We start from the raw sequence: 24,501 nt of genomic DNA on the forward strand, positions 1-24,501 counted from the left end.
CTACAGCATGACATGGTAACTTCCACATCAATACACAAAGTATATGCCAGTGGGAGATACCATTACGTAAAGTGGGGAGGGGGGGGGGGGCAAACAGCATTTGATCTCTAGTCATATGGCCCATTGATTGCAAGGAGCAGTGAATGTCGAAAAAGCAGTGTTTTACCAAAAGACTCACCAGAAAGGTAAATAAAAAGCCTCATTAAATGTGACACTGCACTGATTTGGTCACTTACAGGTTTATACCTTTTTTCCTTTTTTTCTGGTAAATAACTTTTAGTTTATTTTTATACTATCTGTGTCTGGTTGGGCTGATTTCACATGATTTCTGGTGTACAGAAACAACAGGGAGTAAAAGAAAAATTACTCTTATTAATAAATTTTATTATCAATGACCAAAAAAAAAGTATCAAAACATTTGCTTGTTGATCCTTGGACAAACAGTGGGTGGCGCTCAGCTGTCATATCCCGCATTGTAACCACCATCGCCATCTAGCGACCAAAGGAAAAAATGACACGCATGCGCAGTCCCGACTCTTCCGCAGCTCGCTCCTGAGTAGACTTGTACGTGCTCGCCGGCGTCGGGTGTAATCTACAGACATGTCCCGCAGGGCCTTGAGGAGGCTACGCGGGGAGCAGAGGGGCCAAGAGGAACCGGGGGGCCCCGAGGAGGCTGAGGAAGAGGAGGAGGTTCTGTCAGTCGAGCCACGAATCAGGAAGAATCGAGGAAACCGCAAACTATTGGAGGAGCGGGGTCTGAGTAACCCATTCCAGCTGGTGTGTACTGACACCTAGTGGGGGGAAGGAGGGACTGCAGGGGCCAAGGGGAAATGGGATTGGGGTAAGTTCCAGATGGCTGGGGATAGAGGGGAATTTCATGTCCCTAGAAGGAATATATTGAGTACATGCAGGATTTAATATAGGGATGTTTAGTACTAATATATCCTCTATCTGCAGCTGCTAGGGTATGCTGTGATATGTATATGCAGCTGCAAGCCCTTACCTTGGACTACGAACTTTCAGCCTTGGACTCCTAGGAGAACTTATAGAAGATACCCCTAAGCAGGGTGTAAAGACCAATGCCAATATAGCATGCCAAGCCTCCATGATAGCAGGAACTGAAGTCTAATGAATGAAAGAGCAGGTTAGGAAGGAAAGCGATAGATGGTGCTGTCCTCCACCCAGGGCTCTATCTGATTTGCTGCAGCTTCCAATGCACACTGAGAAGCTCTAAGTACAGTTGAGGAGCCGGTACAACCAACCAAGACTAAAAGGAATGCGTTCACCCTATTGGGGGCCACAGAAGGAGTGGGAAGGCAGTGCTAGTTTTGCCCCATCCCCTAATCACACTTGGACATCTAGTTTTTTTTATGCAATGCTTGTTGGCACTGCTCACAATATTGCAGTAGAAGATTAGCTTGGTTTGGGATAATAATCTGGGTATCGGAGATTGTCTGCTATACCAGCATGAAGGTTGGCTCATTTATAGTAAATTCAAGACTGGATTTAGCATTAGGTAAAGTAAGTTTGTGCAGATAGGAAACAGAAGCAAAAAAAGTAACTACAGTCATTGGTAACAATGTTGTTTTTTTTTTTTTTTATCATCGGTATAAATACCGGAAACTGGAAAACATGAATGAACAAAAACTGTATAAAGTACCTTCCAATGTTTGGGTCTTTGCATTATTCTTCCAAATAATGTTATGAGATGATTTCTACTGATGTTGGAGGAATTATTTATTAGTGATGACTAAGCAGGGGAAGGTCATTTCTTTTATTCTCTTCATAGGCACAAACCTGCAGGGCCTTATGATCGGTCTGGGTCTGTCTGTCTGTGGTAAGAACTCTTGTCATTATATGTCACTTTGTTGCAGATTACTGACGCAGATGAAGATCATCACAGCGAGCCGGACACAAGCTCAACACTTCAGTCAAGGCTTACGGATGACGAGGAACAAGATGGACAGGAGGGTCAAGAAAATGGCAAGGGCGCTTCCTCACAGGTAAGAATGTCACTTCATAACACAGATAGTTTGTCTCAAAGGCTTACAGCAGAACTAAATGTAAAATATAAAAAATTGCAGAAGGGAGAGCCAATACAATTCATTTTGCAATACAATAAACATACCTTACTCATTGCAAATATTTATTTTCATTGACTGTCCTCGGGGCTGCCATCTTCCTCCACTCCTCTTCTGGGTACTGGATCTTCAGCCACTTTAATTGGCCATGTCAGCATGATGGCGTGCATGCAGGTGTTCATTCGAGCTCAACAAACCTGTGGGATTCATGGATACTTGGCATATCCTAGCATCCTGCACTGGAAATTATTATTATTATTAATAATAATAATAATAATAATAATAATAATAAACAGGCTGTATATAGTGCCAACATATTGCACAGCGCTGTACAATAAATAAAGATTGCAAGTGGACTTTGTCTAGCGCTGTGTAGTATGTCGGCGCTATATAAATATTGTGTATTAATATTAATGGTGGGTAAAGGTCCCAGACCAAATTCTACTGTCCTGACTGTCAGTGTTGGAGTGATATTTTGTGGCTCATGCATGGGGAAAGGTAACTAATAATGTTTATATTTGTAACAGGGTTGCATTACCAACTTGTAGTGGTTTAGTTCAGGTAGAATCGATTTCTGATCTGCCTGTACTGCTTCCCTACACTGATCACTCTGCTGTAGTTCAGTAATCCTTGTTAATATATTATTTTTAGGCTGCAGCTGGTAACAAAACAAAGAAGAAGAAAAAGAAGAGAAAAGCTAAAAAGACGCCAACAGATGGTCAGGTAATGAATGTCATTTCTAATGCAAACAGGTGACCAGTGCAGTGGGGACAAATAAGAATAAAGTTAACATATTATGTAAGAGGATTGTTTGGTCCTGTTACTCTTTATAATATAATATAATCTTGGTGACACTCCTCTGGAAGTGCTAAAGTTCATAATAAAAATCATTACATTATACCATGAACATAACCTTTCATGTTTACCTTTTATCTTAATAATAATTGTAACCACAATAAAAAGTGAGGGGGTTTTAAAATGTTTAAGTTGTCCCCAGAACAAGAAAAGGGGTAAACTTTCAAGGAGGGCAGCTGTTTGTTCCTCTCACTTTGGGAATTTGACCAAACCCACTGTTGCATCTCTAAGACAGAATGTGATGGGAAATTTACTCAATTGTACATAGGCTGTGGTTTAAACCCTTCTCTACTCTACTTAACACTAAAAAGAAAGTTTTGACTATCCATACACTATAGTACGTAACTAATCCCCTAAAAACTGAGACCAGGCAGGCCCTTTATTGCAGAAAGGAAAGGAGATGTACCTTCTGCAATAAAATACCCTTACCTGACATCTCAATTTTTTAACATACACTCACCTGTACCTGTGCTGTCACAGGCAGGGCCATCTTCGTTTCTCTGTTCTTCCTTGTTTCAATCTTCAATCACCTTCATTGGCTAGTATGACGTAACTCCTGATACCTGGCGGATGCCAGGATATCAGGAGTTACGTCATCGTAGCCAGAGGATGCCAGAGGATAGCAATCAGACAAGTAAGCATGGCAGGCAATGTCACTTCTACTCCTTGCTTAACCCCCTGAGCGGTATTCCCGAGTGTGGCTCGGGTTAAAAAAAAACGTGTAACTAAAAACAATAAAAAACACACACTTACCTTGTCCCATCGCGTCCTCCAGCTTCCTGTCCGACGGATCCCATCCTCGGGCGGCGTCCTATTCTACAGATCTTCAGCCGGCGAATGCAGTGATGTTCTCCGGGGTTTCCGGATGACACTGGTGCATGTGTTGGTGTGTGTGGGAGGAGGGGCGGAAAATTTAAATAATTTTGTACAGGATTCAATACAAAATAGCTGTACTGAATCCAATACAAAGACATTTTTATATAATAAATATATATATATAATATTCATGCTACTGTACAGTTATATTACAGGTTTCAGTATTTTTATCCACCCTTGCTTTAACTGATTTTTTTTTATTATTAAAAGTTTATTATTAAATTTATCAAATATTGGAAATATTTCAGTTAGTTATGCCTAAAAATTATAGGCCTACAATGTAAAATATATTTTCATGAAAAACAATTTACCGCGTTTTGCGTGAAAAAAAAAAGGAACGGAAAAAGAATGCCAGGGGGGTTAACGACCAGATTCCTTTCCTGGGACCTATGCTCCTAGGAGCATAGGATAGACTCGGTGTGCAGTGCTGCGAGTGTGCAGCACCTGTCAATGAGAAGTTTACTGACAGCCTGGAGACCGGGGAACGAGAGGAATGTGGAGGAGGCAGACAGAGGGAGCCCAGAAGACCTAAGAGAAGATACTGTGTGGATGTACACTGTACAGTTTTGTACTCATCAGAGGCTCCGGTCCTAAGTGCAGGTGGTCTGTAAACAGGTAAGTCATAAAACAAGAATACCTGTATTGAACTTGCCCTATCTAATTTGTTTTTGCAGAATTACAGTTCCTCTTTAACTGGCAACAGATAATGAAGCCTGCATAGTGCTCAACCAGGCATTTTTTTTAAGCCAGTTTGGAAGAAATTGTAGGTGGGTGGAAGCCCCTGTATTGTGACCCAATTCTTCAGTAACCAACCACAAACAGCTGGGTGGTTACCAAAAAGTTCTGGGTAGTGCGCCTGGCTAAAAGGGGCTGGGGAGAACACTGCTGCAGTTCCTTTGCTGGAAGGAAATAAAAATAAAGCAATACATTGGTGTATATTTACTAATGTCCTTTGGCCATAAAAAGAATAAATGGAAAAAATAGATCCACAGACCAGTAAACAATTGGGCAGTTAATGACCATTTTATTTTTCCTGTTTCTATTTCCACAGCCAGATGGCAGCACAGAGAGTAAAGATGAGCTCGGAGATATTGACAGCATTCTAGAGAGAATCGAGAGTACCAATGGCATCGCTTTCCAGGGCCAGACCACTGGTAACACTGACAGCCGGCCCTTACTTTATGTGGAACACAGGTATAGAATTACCACTTTAATGCCTCACTGCCATGTACAACAGAATTAGGTAACATATTTCTGCACATACTGTGAAACTACTAGTCTGCGCTTCCAGACAGCCTAAGGCAAGAGGGGCATGCTACACAATGTAATGTCATATTCTGTGCTGCCTGCTGGATATACCCACATTCATGTATTAGGGGAATGTGTTTATAGTAATGGGATTGCAGCCAATTAAGTCCATCATCCTTGAATAAAGGACCTTGTAGTTTGCATTCTCTACAGACACTATGATTTATATTTATCATCTTTTTTTCATTTGTTTTCTTTGAACAGAAATTTGAACCCAGAGACCGAGCTGAAAAAATATTTTGGTTCACGTGCCGTCATGGGAGATCAGAGGTAGGATAATAGAAAATGTTGTTTATTCTAAAATATCTTGAATTTCAGTAAAGCTTGTACTTAAGGGGTTAGATAGCTGGTTCTATGATAATGTCCTCTTTTAGCTTGTTTTATTGCACCATATACCACACAACACTATAAGGGTGACTTAGCTTTGGGATTGTGAGCCCCCTTGAGGGACATCTAGTGACATGACTTTGTAAAGCCTTTTATAAATAGTGATTAATAATTTTAATAAGTAACATAACAAATTGTGGTGGAGGTTGTGTATGTAGTTTGGTAATAAGAGCTTTACCCCTCCTTCTTCTTCCCTCTGGAGCCATACTCAGCATTATTTTTTTTATCTCTGCATACAAAACGTTTTCGCAGTGATCTTAAGTCTGGCCGTGTAAATGGGTTTCCTAGATTTGCTGCATACAGTGAATAACCAAGACATTGATTTGTATTTTTGCCAACTTGCAGGGTGAGACAGAGACAGCGACCACATCACAGAAGCACCTGGATGACCTCTCCAAAGAGCACATGGCCAAGATTCAGTAAAACAGGTGAATTTATTACTTGGTATATGAGAATTCTGTTTTTTTTTTGTTATGGAACACAGAGTGTTTTCATATTTCCATAAAGAGTAACTTAATTTAAAAAGGTGCACCACCATAAACCTACCTTCTTCCATCTCAGGCATTTCTATGAGCCTTTTAGATACCAGACGTGGGGTCCAGTATTTCACATTTGAGCACCAGCGAGATTATCAGCAAGTCCAGTTCAAGTTCTTAGATGCTGTGGAGTCTATGGATCCTAATAACATAGTGGTGAGTGTCAAGCTTGTGTTGTTTCTGCTAAGACAGTTTTTGCTGCCCTTGCTCAGAAGAGGCCTAGTTGCTATAGCTTGCACTGATGAGATGCAACAAGTGGAAACCATGTGTGTACTTGTGAGAAAGCTGCATTAACTCTTATGTACTAAGGCGGCTCATTCACCGTTTTGGATAAAAAAGTGAACATGGCCTTAGTCAAGGTACTACAGGCTACTTGTAGTGCGGTAAGAAACTTTTTAAAATCAATGCAACCACAAAACCCTGTACTTTATGCAGTAAATTCCTAATTTTCCGCATTTGAATAATGCATCAGTATGAATGAGCCCTTATAAAGAATACCTGTAAATCTCCCTACCCTTGTGGAGGGGTCACTTATATAGCCCTTTTTACAGTGTGTTCATGCCTGGCGCTGCACAGCCTTTCTGCTAAAAGCACCATGGTTGTGTTCTTACCTTTTCGAGAGACATTTTCATGGAGGCCTCCAGCAGAATACAGCTTTTCCAAAGAATAAAAAGGGCTGCGGATTTTCAATAAGAACAAGATCTAGCAGGGACATTTTCAGAAGAAAGATCTTGGGCAGTGCTGCTCAATGAAGATTGCTGGAAAAAGGAGGAAGTGAGTATATAACTATGTGTTAAAGCATTAAGGATAGTGGGGGTAGGGTATAATAAAAGAGAACTTGTTCTGAAGTTTTAATTGTCCTTTAATTCATCTAAACAAAAAAAAGGCTGGGGAAGCGACTATATTGCAAAAAGGTTGCATATTATCAATTATTGATCTTGTTTTTCTTTCTGGGGCAGCTTCTCCTGCAAATGAACCCATATCACGTGGACTCGTTGCTGCAACTCAGTGATGTGTGTCGTCTCCAGGAGGACCAAGAAATGGCCAGAGACTTGATTGGTAATAAGCTGTTATTGCTGTTTTTTTTGTGTGCGTGGAACAGCACATACAGTACAGTGTTCAGCCCGGATTTTTTTTCTATTTATGCTAGCTGGGAAGAAATTGTAGGCGGGTGGCAGCCAATGCTGAAAAGTGGTTACTGAAAAGTGCCGGGTAGTGCGCTAAAAGGGGTTGGGGAGAACACTGTACACTGGTGTACACCAGGGAGATGTATTTGTCTGAGACAAAACACAAACCATATAGGCTAAAGCTCCTCATTATTCAGAAATCTGAAGTGTTGTGACGGATAGTGTTTTTACCAGCATACCTCCCAGTCGTTTTAATCTCTGAATCTGCATCCCAATAAGTTACCACTCTGCAGCCTAAAGTTACAATCTATGCATGCAATTGGAAGGACTAATGAGCAGGTTGGAGGCACTTAAATGTCTTTTGTGGGGGACAGAAATTTATCATCATAAATGTGTTAATGGGCAATGGTAATCCTAATATTGCAAGGAACACTAACACTGAAAAACACTTACATCACTTCTGTGCAACCATCTTGCAAGGGTAGTGTCAGAAACATGCGAAGCAGCTAAGCTACCTGCTGATGGCATAGGTATATGTCAGAACATTTTACATGGTTTCACATTGCTTTTAATGGGTAAAGATTTTTCTATTTATGTCTTTCAACTGTTCATTTAGCTGTTTGGTTTGCATTGCTTTTTAAAATAACACAAACCATCTATTGCAGAGAGAGCCCTCTACAGTCTGGAGTGTGCATTTCACCCTGTGTTCAGCCTTACCAGCGGGAGCTGCAGACTAGACTACCGCCGACCAGAAAACAGGTCTGTTATCTGCACTAGACTGTGACGTCTTTTACTTGTTTTGACATTTGCAAGTACAGTAGCTGTTTCTGCAGACCAATGTTTCTCAACCAGGCTTCTGTGGAACCCTAGGGTTCCTCCAAAGGTTCCTTGAACAATGAGCAATTTGTACTCCTTATTTTAAGTGATACGAAAAAGACTTTTGGCTACCTGTGGATGACATTCTACTGACTACCACACTAATGTATTGTGACCTGTGGATATAGTAATTATAGCAGGGATTCCCTGAAGACCTGAAAGGATTCTCCCATGATAAAAGGGTTAAAAACACTGCTAGAGACAGTTTGAAATTTATATTGCCAAAGAATAAAGGAATAACTGGATATGAGTTTGATATTTTTCTTTTGACAGAGCTTTTTTCTTGGCTCTTTTCAAACACATGATGTTCCTGGAGAAGAGAGGCTGTCCAAGAACTGCCTTGGAGTTTTGTAAACTTATCCTTAGGTAAGTGCACACTCTAAGACAGCTATTTTAATTTTTTGGATAACAAATTCAGGTGGCCTTAGACCCAAGGTTGCATTTGGTTGGGCAGGCTCAGCATCTGAAGGTTTATTTTTGGTTTCATGATAAAGCGCTCAAGTCACTGGAGCATTCCACACTGCTATGTGCTGATGGCAAGAGGGAAAACTGTACACTGGTTGTTACTCCTGACAGGTCTGTAGTGCAGAGGGTAACTATGGACACTTTGTGAGGGTGTCCAATACTGGATTTTAATATTATTATTCTTAAACAGGATTTATATAGCGCCAACATATTATGCAGCACTGTACATTTATTAGGGGTTGCAAATGACAGACAAATACAGACAGTGGCACAGGAGGAGGAGAGGACTCTGCCCCAAAGAGCTTACAATCTGACTATATTCTTCTCTCCTATTGTAGTAAAAAAAGGTTTAACTTTAAACTTGACAATACACTGATTTTGGGAGTTCTTAAGTCAATTTCTTTGCCCTCCTATTTAATGTCCACAGTTACAGGTATTCTCTTCTGTGCCATATGACCTTTGTCAGTCACAAAGCTCTCTCTATTCCTTTTAATATTATTATTATTATTATTAATAATAATAATAATAATATTAATAATAATAAACAGTATTTTTAGAGCACGTGTTGAGTGTTGCTCCAAAGGGAAGAAGAAGGGGGGAGTAAATCTCTTACTAACAAACTACATACGCAACCTCCACCACCATCTGTTAGGTTACTATTATTATTCAGTATTTATATAGCGCCCACCTATTACGCAGCGCTTTACAAAGTCAGTCATACCACTAACTGTCCCTCATAGGGTCTCACAATCTATGAACCTACCATAGTCATATGCCTCTAACGTAGCCTAAAGACAATTTTTGAGAGAGACAATTAACCTACCTGCATGAGTACCCAGAGGAAACCCACGCAAACACGGGGAGAACCTGCAAACTCCATGCAGATAGTGTCCTGGCTGAGATTCCAACCAGATAGTTTTCTGAAATTAAAGATTTCTTTATGGCATTTTAACTTACTACATTAGTTGAATTATAGAAAATTAATATATTTTGGCTTCTGGAGAAATTTAGAGGTGGATTAAGTGTCACTGTAGGTATTTGCCTTCTTCAAGCCCTTCTCTAGCCAGAATTTAGTTCATGTGATTTTCTATAAAAAAAAAAAAAAATAGTTAAACCAAGTTAGACTTGGTTTGTTTGGTAATGTTCATTGGTCTGCTTAAACAAATTCCAAACGTGGATCTGCTTTCTGCTTGCAGTCTGGACCCAGACGATGACCCCCTGTGTATGCTGCTTCTCATTGATTACCTGTCCCTGCGTGCGCGGGAGTACATGTTTCTCAGCAGGATGTACGAGGAATGGGAGGTGAGGCTGGCACCACACTGATTGGACCTTCTTTTATAATGCTGGGAAACAGCAGGGGGCTCATCTGGTTGAGAGAAGGGTGAACAGAGCATAAAGTATGATTAATTAGGAATGAAGCTACGCAGTGAATTGCAGCCTGAGAATTATCACTACTTAACAGGAATTTATGTAGCATTGTATTTTCCACCTGGTTAAGCGTAATTTATATAGGAGCTCTAAGGAGTAGAAACATTGCAGGCACTATTGCAGCTTCTGAATTTCCACCTAGTTAATCTCAGTATACATTTATTATAATATCTTAAAGCAAGAAAACAGATTTTCGCTCGGCTTTTGGTGGAACTATTGCCTCTTACTAAGCAACTGTTAGTGCAGCCTTTCTTTGTAGATGTGTAGATATTTTTTTTTTTGTTTTGAATAGGTTAGGAAAATATTGGAACACCCTGTCTATTTTAGTATTGCTCACCTCCTCCACAACTAGACTCTAGAATAGGTTTAGGGGTATAGCCCCCGGAGATAGCTGACCTCCTTTTTTTGACCTGCATTGTATCCTAATCTCCAGTAGGCTGTAGTAAATCCACACATATTGAAGAAGTCCGTCCTGTGTCCTTCAATGGCCAATGAAAAAGCGGATTTAAACCCGCACCTCTCACATTCTCCTTCCCTTTATCCTCACAGAGGCAATCATTGTTCTTGATTGTCTGTGCCGGGACTACGTAACTCTTTCGCAGGCATGCAATAATTTATTTATCCAAGGCACATGTAGGGGAATCCGGGAAAGCTGCGTTTTCCTGGCAACTAAAGGTGATTCAGTTCTGAACGCAACTAAAGCTGAACTCCGTTCTATCAACAGGTAAAACACATTATTTCAGAATTGACATCACCTCTCCCTTTCTGCAATAATGACTGGCCTGATCAAGCATTTGTAAAAGTGGAACATTTACCCCAAAACTTAAATAAAAAAAATAAAAAAAGTACTGCTAAAAACTTTTTGAGTGACATTTTTTGTTTTCAATGATTTTTATTAATTTTTACAAGTAACCAGTACAAAAATTAAATACACAAAACATCCACATTACAACAGTGGGGTAAACAATACAATACACGGGACATATCATAGAGTCCAGATACTAGTTACATTTTGAGTGACATTTTTTGATAATGTGCCCATATGATGTAGTGGTTAGACCAGTAAGAATTGAAGATCACCTGTCATTTATATTTTAGGCTCACCGGAACTTATCACAGCTGCCGAACTTTGCATTCTCTGTCCCACTAGCACTATGGCAGTATAGTCAGCAGGATGACGTATTGGAGAATGAGGAGAAAACGGCCATCAACCGAGCATCAAATCTTATACAGCAAGCACTCATAATGTTCCCAGGAGGTAATTTCCATTTTATGACCTTTTGTATATGCTGTTTTGTAGGAAAGTTTTGTGGTTTATGTTTTGTATTTAAACCATAGGTTATGTTAACAAAAAAATGATCACTTCAGGTAGAGACTTAAAAAGGATTTCTCTTTTGGACATCTCATCTTTTGTAGTTGACATTGCCGTTTCTTATGAATCTGTACAAGTATCTTTTAGGGAAAATTAGACATATCCGTCACTGGAGAGCATATCATGATGTGGTCTCTATGTAAATGTTACTGCCCCTTTTGTTATTCTTTTGAATCCTGACTGAGTCTAAGGGTTAGTAGAATGATCAGTGGGAGTTTTTGGCTGCTGAAAAGTGTATCTAAACCTAAAAACAGTCATATTTTGCCCACCATACCTTGGATGTAGTGAGTGCATTTTACAAGCTTCTTGCACTTTTATTTTAACCTGGTGATCTGGTCAGTAACACACTTCTGGTTTCTATGTTCTTTGGTATATAAATAGGGACAGTATTGTCACCCCCCTCCATTTGCATAATGTGGGAAAGGTGTTCTGTAGCTCATACAGAGGAAGTAACCAAGTATCAAAAAACTGATGCAACATTTCAGAGCTTACAAAAGGAAAGGTATTTACTGAGCTTCTGATAGGATAAACAGTAAAAAAGCAAAATTATTTCAAATATAATTTTATTGGAGCACATAGGTTTAGTTCTTTGTTATGATTTACATACCTTTGAATCTAAAAGTTTTATAAAGTGGCAAACAGAAATACTTCTCATTAGCTTACACATATTTGGGCTCATGAATGAAATGTTTCGCTCTTACTTTTAATGTCCATTGGAATGCTAGATTAAAACTCTTATACTGTTTTTCACAAATCAGTGGTTTGGCTTTAACACATCTGCCTATACACTACCTCAATCACTGCTAGTGCTTTGGGAGAGAAAGCGCTGTTGTTTTGGAACAGTGCTAGGAAAAGTAAAGGGATGGTGGTGGTGGTAAATGACTGGAGAACTGCTCTGCTGCTTTGTGTGCAGAAGCAGTGATCTGACTCCTCTATGTGCTGCAATCACAGTTTTTTTTTAAAGCACTTGGCAGTTAAAACAGCAGAGGTTTTACAGTTTATGCGTTCTTGATTCATTACAGTAATAAATCCTGAGGATTCATTTGGGCTATTGACTTTTGCTTGCCTCTCTTTTTGCTTGGATTGTGGCAAAATATTTTACACATTTCTGTATATTTATTTTTTATCTTTTTTTTTTTTTTTTTTAGTTCTTTTGCCACTTCTGGATGCTTGCGGAGTTCAGCCCGATAACATTGTAGCTTCTCATTCATTTTTTGGAACTGCCTCCCAACTAAGGTAACCAGAAAAAAGATACCTTTTTCATTTTCCTGAGATCCTCATGGTTATTAAGATTTAAACAGTTCATTATTATTGTGTGGCTGTCCTTGTTTTGCTGCTGTTAGCCACACAAAAGTATAAGACTTGGCTTACCTTGCACCAATGTGAATAGGATACCCATCTACCATTCAGCAAATACATTGTCTGCTGCTTCAATAGAAAAGGCTGAGCTACAGATATACTAGGAATGCCAATTTGTACATTACTTTTCTTCCTCTTCCTGAGGACGAATATTGTATTTTCCCAAGGGGAACTTATTAAATATCAGTTTTGGTCTTTTATTTATGTCTTGATACAATGCCACAGGGGGTTTTAAATCTTTTTTTCCCTCTGCTATTGCCTCCTATTAGCTGATCTGCCTTGTCTTTTCACATATATTGGGTATTAACCTTTAGCATGTTTTTCCTTTCTATTTTATGCAGCCAGCCTGCAGCCTTGTCACAGCTGATCACCTTGTATGTAGGCCGGTGTCACAGCTTGTGGAAGGAGCCTTCGGTCATGTCCTGGCTGGAGCAGAACGTGCGTGAAGTCCTCCGTATGGTGGATAATAGTGAACCTATTGTGAAAGAATGTGAGATGAGGTAAGCAGGATTCTGATATATATTTAAACCTCTGAACAACATTAAACATTCCAATAAAGTGTCCTTGAACTTTGGTCGGCCTTTTTTGTAAAAAAAAAATGTGTATGTTGTTTTCTTGTTTTTACTTCTCTACCTACATCCCTTACCCATGTTTGTGCTGTCCTTTTCCTGAGACATTCACACTTTCTGGCTGTCAATTCTCCACCAGTTACGACTATTAGACAGGCCTCTGTCCCTCCTAGTAGTTACCTAGATTGTCAATTACTCCACTCAGTGTTGAACCCAGGAATCTTTTCAAGCCGGGCGCAAAGAAATTATAGGTGGGTGGCAGCTCCTGTTTTGTGACCCAACTCTTCAGTAACCACCCTAAAAACCAGCCAGGTGGTTATTGAAAGGTTTGTAGCGCCCATCAGTGACAAGCTCACTGACAGTCTGCAGACCAGGGAATGAGAGGAAATGTGTAGGAGAAAGACAGAGGGAGCCCAGAAGACCGAAGAAAAGCTGCTGTGTGGATGTACACTGTACAGTTTTGTACTCGTCTGAGGAGCCAGTCATAAGTGTGAGTGGTCAGTAAACCGGTAAGTCATAAAACAAGGAATACCTGTATTGAACTTGCCCAATCTAATCTGTTTTTGCAGAATTACAGTTCCTCTTTAACAGGCAACAGAAAATGAAGCATGCACAGTGCTCAACCCAGGCATATTTTTAAGCTGGGTGGGAAGAAATTTTAGGTGGGTGGCATCCCATGTATTGGGACCCAACTCTTCAGTAACCACCTAAAAACAGCTGTACGGTTACCGGTTACGGGTACAGGCTAAAAGGGGCTGTGGAGAACACTGACTCCACTTTACATATGACAAGACTTCCCTGGCAAGTGACTAAGATTAAACAAAAAGAGACATATATTGCCCGTAGGAGAGATCACCTCCAGCTATATAAAGCTTCCTCGTGTGAGTTACCCATCTGTTTGTGTGCATAGTTTGTTAAATATAGTCTATTAGATTGTTGTTCAAAGGTATTTACCTGCACTAAAATATATAGGTGCAAATGCTGCCTGCTCTTTCAGGCAGGGAATGGGTAATTCTTCCTTCATTTCCTCTGGGATTCTTGCTATGGGGGCCCTGTAATATATCAGTGGAGTAATTAACCTAAATCTAACCTAATCTAAATTATCGCAAGAGAAGGAGAGGAGCAGATTCTGGGGACTGACTAATGAGAGAGAAATGACAGCCAGAAAGTAGCTGGGAATATCTCGGGAATTGAACAGAGACATAGAGTAGAAATAAAGGTGTAACTTATCATGCTTCAGAGGGGAACTTACATTTTAACGTACTTTTAAGCCATCCAGAGTTCAGGTACACTTATAAATAGATAGAAGGACGCAGCTAAGTGGCCTTTTCTTGGACATTTATTCTTGTTCAGCTGGCTGCCCATCAAATAAATCTCCCTTGTTTGGTGGTTTCCTTATTAGGGCTGTCAAAATGCAGCCCAATAAGTACCCATGTCCCAGTGCTAGCCTGTCAGTGAGATTCCTGTAGAAGAGGGAGTGTAACTTTTTTTTAGCTAAAATAGAAGGGGGAGCATATTCATTTTCTGCCAGGATAAGTGTAGAGGTTGGGTATGCCCCTCTATGAGTAAAAGAAAAGACACTGTATTGTTCTTCCTTGAAAAATCCACAAGCTGGGTGGGAATAAGTTGTAGATGGATGGCGGTCCCTGTTTTGTGACCCAGCTTTTCAGTGACCACCCAAAACAGCCAGGTGGTTACTGAAAAGTTCTGGTAGAACACTGCTGTAGCCAGCAATAAAATAGGGTAATGTGCTGTCAGAAGCGATGGGTGCAAAAGCTGCTTTGACAGATACTATTAAAGGGTTGCTTGGAGCTGCACATGATGGTAGTAAGTAGGAAAGTACTGTGATTAAAATATGGATCAAGTAAATATAAACATTATTTAATCAATTCATATGAAGTTAGAATGAACACACAGCAGTGTTCCTTTCAGCATACTCATTTTGGCTATCGAGCTCCAGAGGAGGATGGCTTGACAACAGGAAACATTCAGGTCAGTTTAGCGAGCTGCTGAAACTGCTTTGTTGGAAGCGATTTAAAGAATAATGATCGAAGACTTCCTACACTGCCGCTAACCAGGCCAGGCGAAGTGTAAACAGCTGAGAACAACAGCATATTGATGACATGAAAAGCTTTATATTTGGCCAGAAATAGCGGAATCGTTAAGAAAACATGAACGACTTGTGATTGCTTGGCTAATACTTCTCTGCTTTTCCCCCTGCCAGAAGGAAGATTCGCTATCAGAGTGCCCCTAGGAATATCCATCGTCATGTCATCTTGTCTGAGATCAAGGGAGTGAGTTCGGCATTGCCAGTGGTGAGTGAAAAGGCTCTGTGTGTCTTCTGTGCTCATCCCTCTTACAGTGTTTTTCTTTTCTAGCTGTGTGCTCGGCACTGGGAAAATTCTAGAGATCCTTATATTCATAATATCACAAGATGTTAATACAAGTTGGTGTCTGTCACTGCTTCACCACCAGGAGGCAATTTAATGTAAATACAGTAGAACCTCATTTATCCGGCACCCACGGGAAAAGTCCGATTCCGGATAAATGTAGTTTCTGGATAACTGAGGTTTCCTTTTCTCAGCTATTCAGCACTAGACTTGGGGAAACTTGTCCCTATTCACCTCTAGTGCTGAATGGCTGGGAAAAGGGAAACCCTGATGACGCTTGAGCCATCAGGAGGGTTTCATCAGCAGAGTGGAGTTCTGCTTTCTTAATTGCTCACCCAGCCATAGCGCAGCTGTGATATGTGTTCTTGGATTTTCAATTTGAGACACTTGTTGTGGGGTAAACTTTCTCTTTGGAGAGATATCCTCTGCTGTGTTGATTGCTCCTGAAGCCCTAGCGGAGCTGTAGGATGCTGGTTATCTGAGTTCGGGATAACCGGGGTTCTACTGTATAAGGCAATAGCCCAGAGATTCTTATTATTCCAAAGTCCTTACTTTTTGCAAAGTAGGGAACAGATGAAATTGCTGTCTATCCCAGATACCCAGGAATAAATGACAATATCTCTCCAAAGAGGAAGTTTACCCCCAAAAAAGTGTTTCAAATTGAAAATTTATTCTCGCTTCCTGTTCCTAAATCAGTTTGAAAAATGTTGAATTATGCCTCACTTGACGTACCAGTGACTGTGGTTACTAGGAGCACATAGAAAATCACAGAAAAAGGTTTTGCTTTGCATTCACTTTAAAGTGAACATTTAAATAACCTCATATTTAAATGAACCCCAGCACATAGCATGCATTAACTACATTAGGATTAATTTTCAAGGGTTTATAAAGGAAACATTTTGGTTGGCACACCAGTAAGGATTGTGTTGCTGCATCCTTGCTAGATAAATTCATCCTTCTGGAGATTGGAGAAAGTTGCAAAATAAATCAGAAGCAATTGTTGCAAACACTCTTTTGGACATTGGCAAAACAGCTTACAGGCTCCACCCGGCAAAAAGGAAAACCACAAGTCACACATTGTGAATTCATTTTAAGCTCCTAACTTTATTGGTCCCAGATGAACCAGGTTGATCACGGGGCAAGCATACTCAAACCGATTTTGTCTCCAAATGGACCACCTGGAAGGGCCAAACACAAATCCACAGTGCGCAGTTTGCCATTTTCTTATCGTCTTATTCACAAGTAAGCAATGGTAATGTCCAGCCTAGGATAATACCTAGGAGAGGTAGTGCAGCAAAAGTCCCTGAGTAACCAATTACAATCTATCTGTAAAAAGGAAAATCTCTTTCAGCGTATGGTTAGGAATGTGAGTCATTCTTATACGTGTACATGGAGATAAATATATTGCAGCTATAGGCTTTTAGTGTACCTTGCACCAAGCAGATTCACGGATTCCAGTATGGTACAGTATTGTTATTATAACACAGTATTTATATAGCGCCGACATATTATGTAGCGCTGTACAGAGTCATGTCACTAGCTGTCCAAAGGTGTCAAAGGGACTCACAATCTAATGTCCCTACCATAGTCATATGTCATTAATGCAGTCTAAGACCCATTTGAGAGGAAGCCAATTAACCTACCTGCATGTTTTTGGAATGTTGGAGGAAACCCACACAAACACACGGAGAACCTGCAAACTCTATGCAGATAGTGCCCTGGCCAAGATTCAGTACAAGCAGTTCTTTTATTCATTACAAGTCATATTTTTGTATTTATTCTTCTATATGATGCTCTTTTGTATGAGCCTGTTTTAGGCATTTCCCAAACAGAACTTTCATAGAGATGATTACTTGCATGTATTATAAAAAGACTTTTATGGAAACTAGACACTGACCTGCTTTGTACAGCCTTGTCCTTTGCCAACAGTAATGGCTTCTGCATGCTTGTCAAAGGGGTATTGATTGTCATGTGACATTTGTAATTTTATTTTTCTTTATTTTTTATATTCATAGAGGGACAAGGGAAGTATTTCACCTCACTGGGGAAAAAGAGACTGACAGAAAAAAAATGTAGACCAGCTCAGGATAAGCTTTTCTACAACCAGCATGCCTCCGTTATAAATAGTGTTCCAGGAGGGTGTTCAAAAAATAACCTAGTTTGTTTATACACCTAAATATATTTTCCCTTCAATCAAGACTTTTGTACAGAATCCTCAGATTCCAGATCTTTATCCAGCTTATATTTAATTGTGAATGTGAATTTGAAAACCACTGAATTCTGAACCCTGCTAGACTAGACACAGTGGGCCTGATTTATTAAAGCTCTCCAAGGCTGAGGATAGATGTCAAGGATGGAATTCTTTATTTTTATTATTTATAAGTCATTTTTTATTTGTTAACCTCCCAACCGTTAAGCCCGACCTTGGTACGGGCTAAAAAAAGTTGCAATTTTCTTTAACCCTGAACTTTTCTCCCTATATTAAAATCCTCACTTACCTGGTCCCACTGTGCTCATCCAGCGTCGTGTTCGTGTTCCAGCGCTGTCCTCCAGCGTCAATCTCTCTCTCCAGCGTCGGGTGCCTTCTCCTATACCAGCGGGACCGGTAAGAAGCCGGCCAGCATCTTGTGTTCCGCCGGCCGGCTTCTTACCTGGTCCCGTTGATCATCCAGCGTCGTTCTCGTTCCAGCGCCGGGTGCTCTCTGAAACAAGAAGCCTGCCGGCGGAGAAAAAAAAGCCGGCCGGCTTCTCCCTGCGTGCATGCGCGATGACGTCGGCGCGTGTGAAATTCAAAAACTCATTCAAACATTTTGTATTGGATTGAATACAAACTCCTGTATCCAATCCAATACAAAATAAATACAAAGTATGTAATTGGTAAATTCAAACTCTCATTTTGTATTTGATTGGATACAGGAGTTTGTATTCAATCCAATACATAATGAGAGTTTGAATTTTGTTCTCATTTTGTATTGGATTGAATACAAAGTCCTGTATCCAATCCAATACAAAATAATAGAAAATATATTTATGTGGTTTTGTCTATAGGTATGTGACGGACACTAGGGAGGTGTTTTAGAAAAATATATTACTATGCAGTATACCGAATTATTGCATTTTCAGTATTGGATTGAATACAAAGTCCTGTATCCAGTCCAATACAAAATAATAGAAAATATATTTATGTGGTTTTGTCTATAGGTATGTGACGGACACTAGGGAGGTGTTTTAGAAAAATATATTACTATACAGTATACCGAATTATCGCATTTTCAGTATTTTTCATTTATTTATGTATTCTTGTTTAAGCTGAATTTTGTGTTTTTCCTTTAATTTTATTAAAAGTAATTTTTTTTTTTACATGATTGTGTGTTTCAAACATTTTTTATATTCATTTTATCTACTAGACCCCTATTCGGACATATTTCTGTAAGTTACAGGTCTACAATTTAAAAAAAAAATTTCATGAAAAACAGTGTAACGCTTTTGGTACAGAAATCTAGACCTCAGTGTAACGCCCAGGAGGTTAACAAACATTTTTAATAGTTGGCCAGATCAATTCCAGGTTTGCTGGAATACCCAGCTTCACCCTATCCTCTCCAGCCTTGGAGAGCGTTAATAAATCAGGCCTAGTGAGGCTAGCCTGGAAGTCACCCTTTAACACTGAGTTCTGGGTTCAAAACTTTGAGAATCAGCCCTAGTTTTCCTGCCTTGGGTCCTTTAGTGCCCTAAAAACTACATGGACCTTCCCACTCCACCCAATTTTTTTTCTCTTTGGGGATCATGAGTTTCTTTTTTTATTTCTTTTTCGTCTCTCCTTTTCAGTTGAACTCTATGGATACCTAGGCTTGCTGTTCTTCTATCCTAAGTGGCTCAGCTAACCATATTTAGCTTATAGTTTTGGGTATCTGGGTTTTCTTCCTACCCAGGCAATTTCTGATTTTTCTGTGAGTTTCTTGCACTTTCAGAAGTCAGGGATTATCTAAGATTGTATGATTGCTGGTTTTGTTCCCATGTACCCTGTACTACCGATGGCCACTGTGCTTCAGGTATAAGTTCCTCCAGGTGGCTTTTTTGTTCCCATTTTTTAGGGGGTCTGTTGCAGTTGCCTGGTATTGCCTTGAACTGCAGATGGCTCTCAATAGACTAAGAATATTTTTAGTAAAACCTAATTTAAAATCACATTTTTGGAGTCTGTTGAGAGTCTTTGGTCTCCCTTTCCTTTGTGTCTATATTAATTTGGTACTATATTCACTTGGTAGTTCATTCAATATAACTAAGGCATGCTGGTAGAAGGAGAGGTTATCGTGGACGGGCTACAGTTTATTATTTGACAGTTTGTAATCCTCCAGTAGGTAGCATAAAAATCTGAAGTTTCCAGTGTCCTTTAATAAAAAGATTTTAAAGTAAGTTAAAAAAAAAATACTATTTTAATGGTGTATGTTCAATGTTCTACCCGCAGGAAGTAACGTCACAACCAGTACTCAGCTTTGACCCGCTGCCTCCACTGGATTCTATAGCGTCTTATACAAGACCTGAAAGGTAACTGAAGTTAACTTTTATTGACGAATGTATAGCAAATAAATGTGCTTATGTTGAAGGTTGACTATATATGGGCATTCAGTGTGAGCTTTGCTGAACGTGTATAGGTAAACATGCAAACATTGGTGCAATAGAAAGCACCAAATTGCTTTTTATTTTTAAAGATAGCTATGAATGATGGAACAAAATCAATGGCTTTAATATACGACATTGGCCTGTTCACAGCAACATGTATCATGTGTGCTTGTAATCCAAGGATCTTCCCACACTCACACAGATGGTCACACAGGGAAAAAAAGCCAGTTACCCTTCCAGTATGTTATTGGGAACAAATATACATAAAGATAATGCACTGACTACAACCAGGGATCTGAAGCAAGTAGCCCAGTGCTACCCAAAGGCCACAATGCTACCAACTATGACCCTGTGCTGAAATTAAAGAAGAGCTAGACTGTTCAGACTAAAAAAAAAATGGCATGATTGGATAGAAATAAAAATCTTAAGACAGGCAAATCTCACCTATATATGTACTTAGCTATTGGAAGTTTCGCTTTAAAGGATTTTCAGTTTTTTAAGGTTCAACCAATTGCCCCAAAACCCATTTTACTTATCTGATTCTAATTTGTCTCCTTTCTTCCCCTTTCTAGAACACATCGACCGGCTAATGAAGGAACTCTTTCTTTATTCTTTAGATCCCTATTGCCAAATTTTAATTTGCAGGTACGTTTTATGACTTGTTACGTTTTTATTACCCAGCAGCTGCTGTTACCATGAGCTTTGCACTACCAGCACAATGGGTTACAAGAAACTCTATGGAGACCGGTGTCTATTATATTGGTGAATTTTTAGCTATAAAAAGGGCAACAATTGTAAATAGAGTTCAGTCTGTGTATTCTAGTTGAGTTGCTTTGCTGCTTCTCTTTAAAAAAAAAAACAAAATATTTGAAATAATTTTTAATAACCTTAGATTTGACTCTAAAGCTGCGTACACACTTCCAATTTTTGTCGTTGGAAAGGATCTTTCACGATCCTTTCCGACGACAAGGGAGTGCACGATACATGAACGGTGCTGTACATACAGCACCATTCATGCTCTATGGAGAGGGGAGGGGGAGAGCGACGGAGCGGCACCCTGCTGCGCGCTCTCCCCCTTCCCTTTCATTAGGATCGGCTGTCGTCCATCGTCCGTGGATCCGGCAGGTCGGTCGTCCGGACGATGGACGACACCGACTGTACACACGCCAGATTTTCGCCCGATAATTGGCCGATGCCGATTATCGGGCGATAAAAATCTGACGTGTGTACGTAGCTTAAGACTCGACACACAAAGCTAAATTAAAGGTCCTTGTTTTTAAAGTAATGTAAATTAAACTTCAGTCTGGGCCCTAATAAAGTATCTGGTGATCTGTAAAGTGGTGATATTTACTTTTGGAATTTTTATGTTCATGTGTTATTTTTGCAGTTTACTGTTTCTTTTAAAGAAAAATCTAAGCAAAGTGACCCATAAAGTTATAAAAGTCATACGCTGATTTCTGATGGGCAGCGTCTTTATCCTTCCCTCCCTGGGTGCTTCAGCTCACTAACACTTCCAGGTGTGCCAGTATTTTCCTCTGCTGGCTGCTCTGTTTTTTCCTGCTAGTGACTCTGTCATTATTGTTGATTCTGTGGCAATATAGTGGCCCATGGATGGGTTTTACACATGACTGGGGAGGAGGCATGGATGGGAGCGTAGAGCCTCCCTAGATACCTATGTCACACATTCTGGGAGGCTCTTGGCTGCTCATTCTGGGCTTGACCGATCTCGGGCATGCTCAGAAGGGGTATTTCTTACATTGAGGGGAAATAATTTGCGGCCCCACATATATGCAGTGAGATCAGCAGTCTTTTTTCCCCTTTACATTGGGCTATGTCACCTGATCTTGTGCCTGCGCAGTGTGAGATTGGGCGACTTACCCAAAAAAGGAAGAAGAAGGCCAAAGATGGCAGCACCATGCGCTTTCTCCGTGCCGGATCGAAGTAGAATTAAAGAACAGCGCAGGACCCGATCAAGGACTTCTCCAGCATGATCGAGGGATTTGCGGAAATAAAGGTGTTTTTTTTTTTTTTTTCAGTTAAGTTTTGTAAATCTTGCAAATCCCTTTTTTTGCAGTGAATATGATGCATATTCATTCATATGTGTTCCTCTAAGCGTTTTGCTAATATAGCTTGCTTAGGAGATGTGCCAAATATTGTACAGTATGACTACTGATTCCAGCGTTTGCACAACAGATGAACATTCAAGGAGACCATTTCAATGCCGTATGGGGAGAGATAGGGAAGGAGTCTCCATAACCAATATCCACCCAATGGGGGCGGGGGGAATCAAGTTCTGTGTAGTGATATTTTAGCATTGGTTACTGTGGAATTATGGGTAATATTAGTTATTCATGGAACTTTCCTCAAAAACAGCCTGGTAACTTTTTTCTTTTAATGTATGGGGACATACTTTAGTGGATATTGGTTATAGAGACTCTCTCCCCATATGGCGATGAAGTGTTCTCCTTGAATATTCATCTGTAAGGCAAACGCTGGAATCTGTAATCATTCTGTAGAATATTTAATTATTTATTGGAATTAATGGAAATGAAAACGCTTCATTTTCACACCAAAGAAAATAATTTGCAACATATTTAGCACTTAGGTGAAACTTGTTTTTTTTTTTTTTTACTGTACATTTATTGTATTGTATATTTGAATAAAAAGTAAATTCCACCAGTGGTATGGACCTTAAAACTCACACTATTAGAATTATCAATAATATACTAGGGGGTCTATTAATAAAGCAGTATATCCAACATTCACTGAAACATTCCCTGATGGAGAATGTTATGTAGAATTTTCCAGGTTCTTTTTTTTTTTTTTTTTTTTTTTAATTGCAGTGATTGTTTCTTTATCATAACATAGTTCAGTGAATATCATATTCACTGCTTTATAAATAGACTTCTAAATAACCTATTTTTGAAAACTGCTTTAATCTTGAACTGCATTATTTTCAATAAATCTTCGTTTTTGTGCAGTATGATTCATATGGTGAATATAATAAATGACTAAAAGTCGGGGAAGGATCTGGAGTTTTCACATATTGATAATGATTTGGGTTTTGTTTCACAGGGGGAGGCTCTGCCAGAAGGAGAGAATGCAGGTGCTGGTCAGGACTTGAATCGAGGAGTGAACCGGCTCATGGCAGCCATGCGGGACATGCTTGCAAATATTCAATTCCAGGAACCCCCGAGAGAAGATAATCCAGATGAGGAGGTAGATGGGGAATGGGACTGATTCTCCCCCCCCCCCCTTCCCCCATTTCTAGCACACTTCCAGAATGACCAGTCATGACTGAAATATTGGTGCCATTCCCAACTACTTTTTGTTGATGTTTGTTCCTCAGTTTTCTGACTCCTCCTATTGGTTCAACACTTCCTACACAACAGTATGTAGCCAGGAAAGTCCTCACTCTTGATCTGTGTCATAGTTAAAAAGGCAAACTAAACTTCAAAAATAAATTGCAATCAGGCATGTTCTCTATTGCAGAAGGGACATCGCCTTTTGCAGGATTTTATTTTAGAACTATAGTTCTGCTTTGTTATGAAACAACCAGAGGATAAACCTGGCAAACCATTCACCTGTCAGGCTCAATAAGAAGATAACAATGGTCGCACCTTCTTTCTTCGGGAAAATGTTAATTGGATTGTACAGTAAAATAAACATACTTAGAAAATAGTCACTGCTGCTGGGGTGTATTTATTATTTGGGTTTAAATGTTGACATGCAAGACATGTCCAAGAACAACTGAGTGCTGTACACGCTATGGAGTAGAGAAGAGGAAGGCTGGTGGGTGGCACCCTCTCCCCATGCTCTCCTCCATAAGAGTGCTCAGTGGTTGTTCCTGATCGGTTGTTTACCAATCTGCTACAGCATATTAAAGGACAATGTTTGAGGACTGCTGTCAGATTTTCTGAGATAAGCACAACTTGAATAATATCTCCTGTGTGCATGTAGCTTTAGAGCAATTTCAAGTCACTTATGGTTTCACCAGACAGGAAATGAGGGAGAAACAGCAACAGGGACACATACAGAATAAAAAGATCAAAATCTGGTACAGTTGAGGCACTGGATCCAAATCTATTGTTAGAAGGAAGAAAGGGTTAAACAGGGCTTATTGTCATCAGGACAAGAAGTGAGAGGAGATCTGTCTAACAGAGCCCTAGAGTGCAGAAAAACCTGAAAAGCATTTTAGCCCTTCCAAAGAAGTTTTTGCTACCTGAGGTTTACTGCCGATTCCAAGACTGCACAG

General features: G+C 39.8%; 1 protein-coding gene across 1 annotated transcript; it reads left to right on the forward strand.

The window, feature by feature from the left end:
• Positions 1–514: 514 nt before the first annotated feature.
• Positions 515–23,927, forward strand: TCF25 (TCF25 ribosome quality control complex subunit). The gene is made up of 18 exons (XM_072422598.1): positions 515–777; positions 1,875–2,003; positions 2,733–2,804; positions 4,864–5,006; positions 5,325–5,390; positions 5,853–5,935; positions 6,069–6,199; positions 7,003–7,102; positions 7,836–7,929; positions 8,320–8,412; positions 9,708–9,813; positions 11,038–11,197; positions 12,460–12,547; positions 13,012–13,170; positions 15,464–15,554; positions 20,092–20,171; positions 20,819–20,891; positions 23,322–23,927. The coding sequence occupies exons 1-18, from the start codon at positions 601–603 to the stop codon at positions 23,484–23,486; spliced, it is 2,010 nt and encodes a 669-aa protein (XP_072278699.1). The 5' UTR covers positions 515–600; the 3' UTR covers positions 23,487–23,927.
• The last annotated feature ends 574 nt before the right edge of the window (positions 23,928–24,501 follow it).

This window comes from Pyxicephalus adspersus, chromosome 9, assembly GCF_032062135.1.
Source record: "Pyxicephalus adspersus chromosome 9, UCB_Pads_2.0, whole genome shotgun sequence".
Lineage (NCBI taxonomy): Eukaryota > Metazoa > Chordata > Amphibia > Anura > Pyxicephalidae > Pyxicephalus > Pyxicephalus adspersus.